General features: G+C 44.6%; 1 protein-coding gene across 1 annotated transcript in view; it reads right to left on the reverse strand.

Annotated features, from left to right (window-relative positions):
- Window positions 1-486: 486 nt before the first annotated feature.
- LOC8028948 overlaps window positions 487-12,912 on the reverse strand; it is a 32,101-nt gene continuing 19,675 nt past the window's right edge. Inside the window, exons 9-10 of the mRNA XM_042291655.1 lie at window positions 11,033-11,176; window positions 487-4,527 (exon numbers count right to left, since the gene is read on the reverse strand). Of these exons, the coding sequence (XP_042147589.1) occupies window positions 2,083-4,527; window positions 11,033-11,176 (2,589 nt within the window). The 3' untranslated portion in view covers window positions 487-2,082. The remainder of the gene's footprint in view (window positions 4,528-11,032; window positions 11,177-12,912) is intronic.

Below are 12,912 nucleotides of genomic sequence, written 5' to 3' on the forward strand. Positions count from 1 at the left end.
ACACTGCAGTGAATATGTCGGTATTAATGCCATAAAGCTAGAGTCGGTGACTCTTTCAACTTCGAACGCTGGAGAGGAGGTGACCTCCTCAGTAGCATTCTCTGCTAAAGTGCCAAAGAGGTGCTTATCTTCCACTTTTAAGCTGTCACCGACTGTAGACCAATAGTACAGATTATCGAGTCCACCAAGTGTGGTATGAAATGTCACAAATGAAGATAAATCAGCATCAAAAAGTGATGTCTTTCTTTTCTGTGGAGATTGCCTAAGGCACATAACGTCCGTTTGCCGAAAATTACATATTAAGACTGCAACCGACTATGCCAATTTTTGTGACATAAGTGACTTTACAATGCAGAGATTTGACCCGCAATCCCCTTTTTCGAAACAGTGCTCAAAAGTTTGATAATAAAAATGCCGATGGTCATGATGGAGGTTCAAAATGGCCAGTTATCCCTTATCCTCATGGATGAAGAAAGAATAAACAATTAAAAAAGGGACAACACAACTTAATTGTTTATTCTTTCTTCATTCATGACTTAAACCAACACGCTCTTCTACTAAGCAAGTATCCCTTATCCACTGAGAAGTTCTAGTGTACAGGGCTTGAGATTTAACCTCACAAATTCCGCCTTTGGAAAGCCGAGGTCAAAATGACCACTCATGAGGGCTGACACAGTTAGTTGTTGCCCGCCAGAAAAGCATCTAGCCAGATCTAACTCACTCCAAATGCAACCTTTGAAGGGGGAAAAGCAAGTTTCCCTAAGAACTAGATTAGGCAATCAAAACATGTTCCTCTCTTTCAGACACCCTCATACCAGACGCAGTCATGTCTCATCAATACGGATGCTCCCCTCCAGACAGAATGTTCGGGGACCTATCTGCCCCTATAGAATTCTGCTTCACTAGTACAGAAATCCAGTCTAGACTACAGACAGCTAGTATGGGAACGAACTGGGAAAATACATGCGTTTTAGTGTCATTATATTAAACACAAGGACTCTCAAACACACCACAAATATCATTAAAAAAAGGAAGAAAAGCTTGGCAATGCTTTGGGGTCACAGAGTACACCCAGGGGTTCAATGTTGTCTGTTGGGCACCAGACAATGGTCAAATTTTTCGGGGCACTTTGGCCAAATGAGACACTTGCCCTTCTCTCCTTGTATGCTGCGGCTGTAGATGACAGAGCTGAAGAACATTCACAAGTCATGTGTACCTTTTGTGCATAAAAGTAAAGACAAACACCAGTGCAGTGTTTGTCTATCTTCTTTTACTCTGTCTGCGCCATTGCATTGTTAGTACTTTTCATAATGAACCAGCTAGCCCAATCGTCTGCATTATTCAGATATCTTACACTTTTGGATAAGAAAGCAGGCACAAAGCAGACAAAAGGCTCAGTATTTTGTTTTTGCCTAAATAAAGTATTTTTTTTTCTGGTTACACTTCTTTACTGTCAAAGTTTGACCTTGATATGTCATTACGGACAACATTTCCGGGGGACGGAGCATACATATTAATCAAACATGACTGTATTCCCTCCATTACCCATAGCAGCACCACCAATATGTTTCTTACTTCATTTAGTCCCTGGGGACCTCTCCCTAGATATTTGTCATTGCACAAAGTTCATCGGCTGCTTTCTGGCAGGCAAAAGGCATTCACAAGTAATGTACCAGATAAAAAAAAAGGGCATGTATAAGCTAAAAACATGTCTATGGGCAAAAGGTGAGACCAGATAAAAGCCCGTAGATCAGAGGGAAAAGCTTGTGCCACAATGTTCCCCTTGAGATCAGAACAGAGGTGAAGAGACAAGAAAAATTGCCTCTGCCTCATACACCCCATTTGGTTTTAACAAAATTAGGAGACAAACTGCAACAAGCTTTTCACGAATTGGCAGCTCTCAAACAATAAACTATGGTTTCTCTTATTTTGCCCTCTATCTCCTCCCAAGTGGTGACCATGGCTTTGAGGCTAGGGTGGACTGAGTGGCAAGCAGCTGCAACTGGAAAGTCATCCTCTCTCTAGGAGTTGTGTGGCTGTTACAGAATCGGCCAATCCCTTTCCCAGCACCGGACAAGGGCACTACATCCCATTGGGGATCTCCAGCTTTCCCACAAGATCGGGCCCTGCCAGCAGGGGCCTGTGCTGGAGGTGATGCTGGTACTGATACTGGTACTGCTGCTGCTGGAATGGAGAGTACTGGTGATACTGCTGTGGCTGGTACAGTGGGTATGGCTGGTAGTGTTGCTGATGCAATGACTGGGTGAAGTGGGGCATGTGCGGCTGGAACAATGTTTGCTGAGGTTGAGGAGGCTGAGCTGCGAAGGCCGTTGTCTTCAGTGGCTGGAAGCCCAAGGGGTCTGGCTGCTGGAGAGGATAGTGCATCGAGGATGTGTATGAATGCTGCTGTAGGTCTTGTTGAAGACTCAAGCTTTTCGGTGTCTGCAGTTGATGTAGCTCTGGCTGCGGACTGTCCAGAAGCTGCTGCTGAGGTTGCTGAAGGGAAGGGCTCTGTTGCTGATGTGGTTGTTGATGATGAAGCTCCTGGTACTGATGGTTGCTGATGGCATGATGATGATGACCAAAGTGCTCAGGCTGAGAGAAATCTTGGCCGGTGTGGAACTGGAAGTGTTCCTTGCGGAACTCAAGCTGAGGCTGATGTAGACCAGGGTGGTGCATGTGTAATGGGTTGCTGAAGTCATGCAGTGGCTGCTTGAGGCCTTGCTGCACATCTTGCTGTGGTCCAAGGCGATTCACAGCTGGATCTGGTTCAGATGGGCTGCACTGGTCGTCCACAGACATCGACTTGTGCCCTGCTTGCTGATGCTTGTGGATACTGTGTACAGATGAGTGCTGAAGAGCCTGCTGCTGTTGAGGCTGCTTGACAAAACTCTCTTGGGAACACCTGAGCATGTCCTCCTTGTTTGCCTGCAGTGTATGGCTCAATGGAAGCTGGTAGAACGGCTGTAGATGAGGTGGCAAAGGCTGTTGAAACTGGGGATGCTTGGCCAACTCTAACTGGTGATGCTGTGGTACCTGGGGCTGGAACGACATGGGCTTGTGCACCTCCAATGGTTGCTGATGCTGCTCTCTTACTGACTGATGATGCTGAGCAGGCTGCATCACTTGCTGCTGTGGAAGTTGTTGCTGCATAGCCTGCTGCTGTGCAGCCTGTTGTTTTGCAGCCTGTTGTTTTGCAGCCTGTTGCTGTGTAGCCTGTTGCTGTGTAGCCTGTTGTTTTGCAGCCTGTTGCTGTACAGCCTGTTGCTGTGCAGCCTGTTGCTGAGCAGCCTGTTGCTGAGCAGCCTGTTGCTGCACTGCCTGTTGCTGTGCTGCCTGTTGCTGTGCTGCCTGTTGCTGCGCAGCCAGTTGATGTGTAGCATGTTGCTGTGTAGCCTGTTGCACTGTTTGGTGCTCCATTGCCGGTTGCTGTGTTGCATGGTGCTGCATTCCGTGCTGTTGAACTGCCTTTTGCTGAGCTGACTGTTGCTGAGCATGAAGCCCTGCATGTTGGTGTACTGAATGTTGGTGGGCTGCATGCTGATGCACTTCATGTCGATGAGCTGCATGCTGATGTGCTTCATGTTGATGAGTTGCATGCTGATGTGCTTCATGTTGATGAATTTCATGTTGGTGCACTTCGTGGTGATGCACCGCATGCTGATGCACCATGTGTTGGTGTGCTGCATGCTGATGTGCTGTATGATGGTGCATTACATGCTGATGTGCAGTGTGTTGTTGCACTGCCTGCTGCTTCACTCCCTTTTGTGAAGCCTGTTGCTGCATTGCTTTTTGCTGCTGCACTGCCTGCTGTTCTACTGGCTGCTGCTGTGCTGTCTGCTGCTGAAATGAAGGAGTATCTTGTTGCACCTGCATAGGTTCCTGCTTCTGCATAACCATCTGTGCTCCCAAGAACCTTTTGCAATCCTGCTGCATTGGCTGCGCTGACTCTGACACGGTATGCTGCCCAGGTGCTGTCATCGAGGGCTCTACCTTATTCTGGGGCACAAGTGAAATTTTGCATCGAGATTTAGCTTCACTCTCAACTTTGTGCTTCTCAGAAGCCTTGATCACACGCTTAGACTGTACTGTTCTTTGCGGAATCGTCGTCTGCTGATTGAATGTTGGCACTGAGGTCTCAGAACCAGTCCCACTCTCTGCCTTGGTCTCCAGACGTTGTTTGGTTTCTTCCACAGAAGGCCCTACCTCTGACTTTGTCTGAGGAGTGGCCAAAAGTGCCGGTGTCAACGCCACTTCCGACTTCCCCACCACCCTAGTGTGCACTGTCCTCACTGGCGCCCGCACCGTCACGATGGTCTGCCTAGGCCTGGCCTGAAGACCCTTCCTGTCCTGAGCAGAATGCACCACTTCCACTTTGCACCGCGGCAGCCTGCCGTGGTTCTCGAGCTTCTCCCGCAACGGCGTTTCCTCTTTCTTGATGCACACAATGGCATTGTGCATCATGGTGGTTGCCTTGCTTGCTTCTGGCACATCCACTCCGGGTTCTGTCTTGATCTGGAGGGCAGTCTTAAAAAAAAAAGAGAGACAGCAGTGCAAAGTTACGAAGGTAAAGACGTAAGCTTGCATGAGTGCTCATTTGCCACTTTGTGGATAAAAAGAAAAAGGACAAATGGAATTGCGGAGGAGAGAGCGAGCAAAGGAGGTGAAAAAAAAAGAAGAAAATTTTCCTAAACTCAAAACTGAAAACTTCAAAGCAGTTAATTAAAATACCTATTTTTGGCGGCTAAATGAAACTCGAAGCAGAAGGCTACGGGCGGGCAATGTACTGATATGCAGCCAGTGTTGTACGGAATGGCGTTCCAAGGAACAGCATTCCTGGAACGAGTTTCGTTTAGGAGGAACGAAACAACGCCCCCGTTCCATTTTGCATCGGTGTAACTGGAACTTGTTAATTTTTACTGAAACGGAAAAAGGAACGGCGTTCCTTTTTTTGTCCAGTGGGGAAATTTTAAATTTATTTCTATGAGGGAAATTCTCAAATGTATAAAAACAATATCATTACAAAGAGCAAGGTCTCATTAACTTTTTTTGTTACTGAGGGTTTAGTTTGTGGGGTACTCGCTTGGTAACAGTTACGTGCAGGAAAGCTAACGGGTGCCGATACATTTTTTTCAGTGCCCAAGACTGCGGTACAAAAAACAAAAACTTATAGTCGAAGGAAAAGACACAGAAAGAGGGACGTCTCAAACTCAGCTACCTTCTTTACTTCCACAAATCCTCATACACCCAGAAATCCAAGGCCGACTACAGTTATCACTGAACTTTCACAAAGAGGCCTACAGTTACAACGGAAGAGCAGGTTACCAGACAACGAACGCAACCTTGTATTCCGAACGTCGGTCACTTAAAATATACACAAAAAATTAACCTTCATTCCTTATCCCCTTGTCCCCCATCTTAAAACTGAACAACAAATCCAACTTTCACGAAGGACTGGCAGTTTTGAAGACGGCCTTCCAAAAGCCCTGCCCTATTCTTCACTTGCTCGTCTTGCAGACATAAATAGTGAGAAGCAAGTGTTTTTAAGTTCGGACAAAGGATTTTGTTAGATTGAAACATGTCAGGTTGTTGTAAAACACTTGCGCAATGATTGGGTAACAGTACATATGGCTCGTCTGAAACGCTCACCACAAAAATGAATCGCTCACCCAAAGCTGAGATTTTTAAAGGTGATCTCAACAAATGAAACCTTGGTCGCACTTGTTGTCTTCTCCTGGTGTCATTCCATTACGGCATTCAAATTTGTATGTTGCCATTTTATGATAGATAAAAACTAGGGGTGTGCGAATACTCGAATTCGAATCGAATAGAAAGTTCCCGAATAATTCGATTCGCGAATCGAATTCCTAGTATTCGGTTACTCGAATATTCGATAGATATATTCGGCCAAAGACGCGCGGTGGGCGCGGAGCAAACAAAAAAGCAGTTTTTTCTCCCGATGTAAGCGCCGTGATGTTAGACAGACCATGCGAGAAAAACCTCTTGGTCCTACCATTCCACAACATTAAAGACTCCTACTTAGCAGTCATGCTACACTGACTAAATTGATGCCCCCACAGTGGAAACAGGAGTTGCCACATATCAAGACAGAACAGATGTTAGGCAAGCAGCCAGGATTTTGTTTCGGGCCGGGGGGGGGCACCCATGACAAAATGCTGTATGAGGGGGAGGGGGGGGAGAGGAGGTCCCAGCAAAATGGAACATTTCGGGGGGGGGGGGGAAGGAGGCCCAGTCCCCAGCCCCCCCCCCCCTCCCCCCCCCCCCCCCTGGCTACGTGCCTGACACATGTGCATCCAAATTGAGTCATATTTAATTTTTCATTGATTAAATATAAAACCTCTTTGAAGGGCCTATATCTATTCCCACTAAAAACATCCAAGGCCCAAGCATAGGCCCCAAAGCAGAGGAACAATGTGTTAGCCCAAGAAAACTTTCAGGGCTTCTTTGCACAGCATAAGTGACCTGCACATCACAAAACACTGGAACGTCCCTGCAATGAAGCGCACATGCGAGAGTTTCAGTCCATACGTTACCTGAATCAATGGTTGTTTGCCCGCACCCTTTCTTACTTCGTTTCGACCCCATTAGAAAAACATTATTTTGGTTGTTTTGGTGCACCCTTTAGAGCAGTGGTCTCAAACTCATCTCAGGAATTGGGCCACATAGACAAAATTTAAGGTGAGACACTGGTTCTAAAATCTACTATCTTATTTTTGCAGCTATTTAATAAAAATTACTGTGCATATCTGTTTCTTCTTCCACCTTTCAAATATGAAATCAGTTTTCCAATATCTCAATCAGTTTTCAAGTTATAAAAAACAGCGTTGCCTACTTGGTCATTTCTTACAGATCGTTAATGCCATTTCCAACAAAAAATTGTTTTTTTTATTGATGTAGATGCATAGCTAAAGGTCTGCCATGCATTATAAAGCTATGCATATTTTCAGAAAATTACATTATTCTATGCAAATTGGCTAATTATGACAATTATGACACTAATGAGGTCACATTATTTATCATAAAACTTTTTTTGTCACTCTAAACTGTAAAAAATAGCTTTACTCCGTAGTCCAATCCTTTCTGAATAAAACGGTATCAAAATTTTCAAAATGCTACAATAAAAACCTCATGAAAACCCCCGTAAGGCTGAGCATGTTGACAAAAAACACGAAGATGAGAAAATCAAAGTTAAAGTTTTGACATTGAACATAAAACATTGTGTGAAGAATGATAAATAATAATTGCCATCAAGGTGTAGTGTAAGTCTTCCTGAACAACTTGACATAAAAAATTATCTAATCTGTTCATGGGAACATCAGAAAAGAAAAAATGAAAGAAGTAAGGAATGAGTGAAATGTCGATAAATCACATTTTCCTGTTTTGACACTGACTACAGTAAATTATGTGAAAACCTTGCTCACTTTTCCTGCGTCTACTTCATGCAAAATATCCACCTTCTTTGAGCGTTTTGGCACAATACTTTTCTCGGGCCAGCGTATCCAATGACGACATTGTGGTCTCAAAGCGCGTAGCCCGGTCCTACGGCCAACACCACCAGACAAGTCACAAGCACAAATGGAACGGCGATCGCGCAACGGCTCAAACCCAGTAGGCCCGGCTCAACGAAGCACGGAAGCAGAACCGCAGAATTGGTATTGCGGAGAAGACAGAGATGCGGGAGGCTTGAAAAAGCTCGAAAGAAACCACTCCACGTGCCCCTATTGGTCTCTCAAACGCCCCTTGACGTTGTTTCCAATACAGTTAAACCTGGATATAACGAAATTGATAAAAGTTCGCAAATAATTCGTTATATGGAGGATTACGTTACATGCAGTTTTCGCGGAAAAACTCGTAAAGGACACGTGGAAAGAAAGCGAAAATTAAAAATCCACGTGGGCAAACTCACCACATCATTTATTTAGTGGAAAAGAAGTCTGCAAGCTTGCGTTGTGCCTTTCTCTCGAGCAAAGGCAGCACGCAGCGCTAAAAGGACACCAAAGCGTTTAGAGCACTGTCGTCGGAGCCGGACATACATCGATGGCATCCAAGACCTCCCTCGTGGTAGACATCAAAGGCTGCTCGCCTTTGGTGGCAATTGGACAAGAATATATCTACATTTTAGGTACAGTCACCGACCGATTATTCGACTTCGCAGGGACCGAAAAAACGTCCGAAAAATAGAGCAGTCCGAAAAATGAGCAGATTGAAAAAGACTTCCCTTTATTACTTCCAAGCTGGCTCAAAAAAACTGTAAATAGCGCCCTGTTCAGGTTACGCCTCCGTTTCTGTTCGGCAACTTTCTGTTAGCTTGAGAATTGATGCCTTCTTTTCTAGCGTTATGGTCGAGTACTTTCTGCGCTTCTTAATGACACATCGCAGCGGCAGAAGAACAGATAGGGCCATGACGTCCAAGCCAGCGTTGTGCAAACGAGATAAGAGGCGCAAAGCCACGAGCGCAAAATGGCGACTGGTGACGCGAAGGAACGAAAAACAAAGCAAAATGATAATGACGACGATCATGACGTGCAGCTAAATGGGAAAAAAAGGGCTAGCATAGCGTCACCTAGCGGTAGGACTCAGGAAAGCCCAAGTAGCGCTGCCAAACCAAGCCAATCCATTGGCAGCCAACAGAATTCAAAATGGCCGCTTCTCGACGGTGTTTTCCGCTGATCGCTCGCGACGATTTTGTCTGAATAATCAAACTTTCGGACTTCAAGCTGCCCGAAACATTGGTCGTGAATGTACACTATTTCAATGGAGTAAGTCACGGTTCCGCCTTTAGGTCCGAAATATCAAACAAGCTCAAATTATCAGTCAAAAAAAAAAAAAAAAAAAAATGGAGATTACGGCGGAGCGAGTTTGTTAAATCAAGGTTATCCAGTGTGAGCGCTTCGTTAGATGGAGTTCAAAATACAAGCGCTTCTATGAAAATCGCGTCGGGGAATTGAAAAAGTTCGTTAAATAGAGGATTTCGTTGTATACAGGTTCGTTACATCCAGGTTTAACTGTATCTGTGTGTGCATTTCTATTGGTCCACAGAGGATACCGGCGAAGCCCTTGCGTTTCCTGCAACGCGCCTGCCGTGTTTAGCAACGCGGCTCTCACAGCACCACTTGGCACTTGACTGGGAAAGCTTCACGCGTGGAGGCGCACGGATTTGAATTATCGGCACCGGAAACGATTCGAGCGTGAATTATGAGGTTGTTTTACAAATGTACTTCTACGCAGTGTGATCGGACCATTGCAACTGGTTCGAATTATCCAAAAGAGTGAATTAATGAGTTGCGAATCAACTAGCTTTCACTGTACTTGTGCAAGCTGTCACGTGCAGACAAAATCTTTTCCTTGTTTTTCACATAGTCGGATAACGTCTGCCTGGGCAGCTGAAATTCTTTCGCCACGTCGGCTTGTATCTGTCCGTTATCTAGGAGCTTTAGAATCGCCGCTTTCTTCTCAAGTGTCATTGTAAAATGCTTGCATCAATTCTTCGGGGCACCTGGCGGAGGTGCAAGAGGTGGGGCCATGAGGTCGAAAGCATGTATCGACGCAGCTTAAAACGACGAAACCGCAAGATGTAGCTGCGAAGACATTGCACACTTTACAAATGGCAACTGGCTTTCGTTGAAGATGGGACGACCAAACAAAAAAACCAAGACCATAATAATAATAAAAATAAGAAGCAAAAAAAAAAATCATATTACAAGACATTTAGCGGCTGGTTCGGCAGCACTAAAATAGTGCTCTGTCAAAGCTATCCAAATTCACCTAAAACATCAAGTCAAGCCCATGGTCAAGCCAACAAAAAATCCAAGATGGCAGCCTCTTGGCGACCGCCACTCGTATTTAGTCGGAAAAATTGAGCTTTCGGGCTGCAAACTGTCCGAAAAACTGGTTGTTAATCTGTACTATTTCAATTAGATAACTCACAGTTCCCAGCCAATGTCCGGAATAACGAGCAAATCCAAATTCGCGACGTCCGAAAAATTTGTCGGCGACTGTATTTCTGAAATACTACCGCGATACATTACTGCCCAACCCTGTGTGGGCTTATCCGAAAGGGGGGGGACCATTCACTGTCTATCAATAAAGAGTTCAATACGTATGTGCAGCAACAACTGTAGCTATACTGTCATACTTTCATAACATATTTTTTTATCTTTTCCGCTGGAGAAATAACACGGACAAGCTGGGGTCACAATTAGCCTCGGTAACTTGCGTTGTACATGTTTCCCTTCATGAGTAAGTAAATGCAGCTAGTTGTTACTCCATCGAAAAGCAACGAAAATATGTTACTCGTTCCTCCTTTTAGAAAGTAACTACCATAAAATACAGAGCGTTCGCGCATTCCACAATAAGCGCCCACTCCACTATATTGTAATATTTGGAAAACATGCAAAGGACATATCTCTACACGTTGTTGACCCAAGTAGCACCCATACTCCGTTTTCCATGATTATCTCCAAGTTTGGAGTGGGCACTTGCTCAGGATTTTACGGCAAGTCGTTACTTCCTTACCTAAAAAAGTAACCAAGTACAAGTAAACGCATTACTTGTGACATGTTACATATAAGTCTGCTCACAAGTTATGCCTCTGGTAATGCCGTGGTCATTGAACAGGGGTCTCCACAAAGCCTTCAAGCTTCAGCAAAGCAAGGCACTAAAATTTCTCTTTTTGTCACACACAGAACAAATATCATACCTTTTGTGCAATGTCTCTTTTTCTGAGTACGACAATAAAACAAGCTGATTTCACACCAGCAATCAGTTGCATTCATTTAGACTGTTCAGAACCCCCATCACCTCCAATAGCTTACGAGAGGTCCCTGAAACATTGATGACTCTGAACCACTGGGGTAACCTGACGTATGGGGCTTCACAACTGGACAAACCTTCAGTAGTCCACTTTTGATTTGTACACCGCAAAACAAAGCCCCCAAAGTTTTCTCAGGCAGGCCCAGTACACCTGTGTCTGCCTGCTCGGCCGGTCAGAAGGAGGCGCTCTTCAGCATACCTTGAGGGCAGAGCATGGCCTCTGCACCAGCACCACTTTCTTCCCTCCTGCCAGCAGCTGAGAACGCTGCACCACCATGGGACGGTGCTGGAGCGCCACTGGCTGCATGCCCACGTGGTTGATCTTCAACGTGGGCTCTATCTTCTGCAAGGGCACGCACCATTTTTACCTCGAGTGACAAGAACAAACGTTGCTTTTCAAACTTCCTGAACCGATTTGTAGTCTCTTTGTATGCAAGTGGACATGATTAATATCATTATTTTTTTTTTGTCTACACTGCCAGCATTTTTATATAAATGCCAAGACAGAAAGTGCATACAACAAAAATGACAAAGAAATATTTCAGTAGCGTGTCATTAAAAATGGTAAGTGATTCTGAATTGAGAACACTTTTAGGGAAATTATTCCATTATCCAATTGTGTTAGAGAAGAAGGACGATTTAAATAATGTGGGTCTACACAATGGTTCGATGATTGTTAGTTTGTGCTTATTTCTTGGAGACCTAGCTTCATTAATTGCTGGATAAATGTCCAGGCACAGTCGCAAATTACCACAAACAATGTTATAAAGAAACTTAAGCCGATCTATTTGTCGTCGTGTCGCTAAATCACACACTCCTGACATAAAACTGTAGCGATTGTACGCAATCCGTCATGCCTTTTTTCGCACAGCCTCAATCACATCTGAAAACAACTTGGTGTGGGGATCCTCTATAACAGGGGTGGCCAAGCTGACCTGGCCTAAGAGCTGCAAACAAAACAACGGAACTTGAAAGAGGCGGGGGGAGGGGGGGCAAACTTTTGTCTAGAGAAATGAACGAAACTCGAACTAGTTTTAATCTATCCCAGTCAAAAGCAGTCCAACTGTTCGTAAGGTAGCAGTAGCACAAGACTACCAAACCGCAACCTTTCTTTCGATTTAAAACGCATTCCATTTCTCTTTTTGGGGAAGTGTTCATGTGGCCGGGAGGAAGGCGGGGGAGGTGGGGGGGTGGGTGGAAGGGGTAGGGGAGGGAGCAGCGAGTCACACTTTAGCACGCGAAGAGCCGCAGCTTGGCCACCCCTGCTTTATAACATCAGCATATTCTAACATAGTTCGAATTATAGATCTACAAGCCAACAACTTTGTCTCAATTGTACAGTGACAAAAGTTGTTTTGAAAACCCCAGTATCTGCACAGCTTTCTGGGCAATGCAGTTTACATGACGAGGTTAGGTCAGAAGTAACTAAAACGCCAAGATATTGAAACTAATTAACTGACACAAGTGGTTTGGCATTAATGGAGTATGTGAAAGACAATAGTGAACATCTTCGCATCACAGACATTTGAATGCATTTGCAATTCAATACCCTTTTCCATTTTAAACACCATGAATGACTTGAAGCAAGACAGTGATTCAGCTCGAACAGATCTGACAGTGTGTTTACACTAAAAAATAAGACAAAATCGCCAACAAAAAAGTGACTTTGTGCGGAGGGATTTTCTATCTTGAAATCACTGATGGAGGAATTTTCTATCTTCAAATCACTGATGAAGATTAAAAACAAGAGCGGTAATAGACTCGGATAGAAACCCAGCTATGAAATGAGGCAAAGATACTATTTTCTTGCATGCGCTCGTCCTTGTGTTGCCACGTTTGATATCAAAGTGCAGTAGAACGTCAATGATTCGGCATCAGTTTATTTAGAATTCCAGATACTTTGAAGAATTTTTATTGTCCCGTAATTTCTCATGAAAGCATGACTGTACAATACAAGCACCCCAAGCATGCACCTACCACAGCGAACCTGTGCGCAAAATTATCCCATGCACACTGATGGCGAGTCTGTCGGAATGAGCTTCTTAAACCACTTCAATGTCAAAGAAAGTCTTCAAATGT

This window comes from Ixodes scapularis, unplaced genomic scaffold, assembly GCF_016920785.2.
Source record: "Ixodes scapularis isolate PalLabHiFi unplaced genomic scaffold, ASM1692078v2 PGA_scaffold2__306_contigs__length_199485367, whole genome shotgun sequence".
Taxonomy (NCBI): domain Eukaryota; kingdom Metazoa; phylum Arthropoda; class Arachnida; order Ixodida; family Ixodidae; genus Ixodes; species Ixodes scapularis.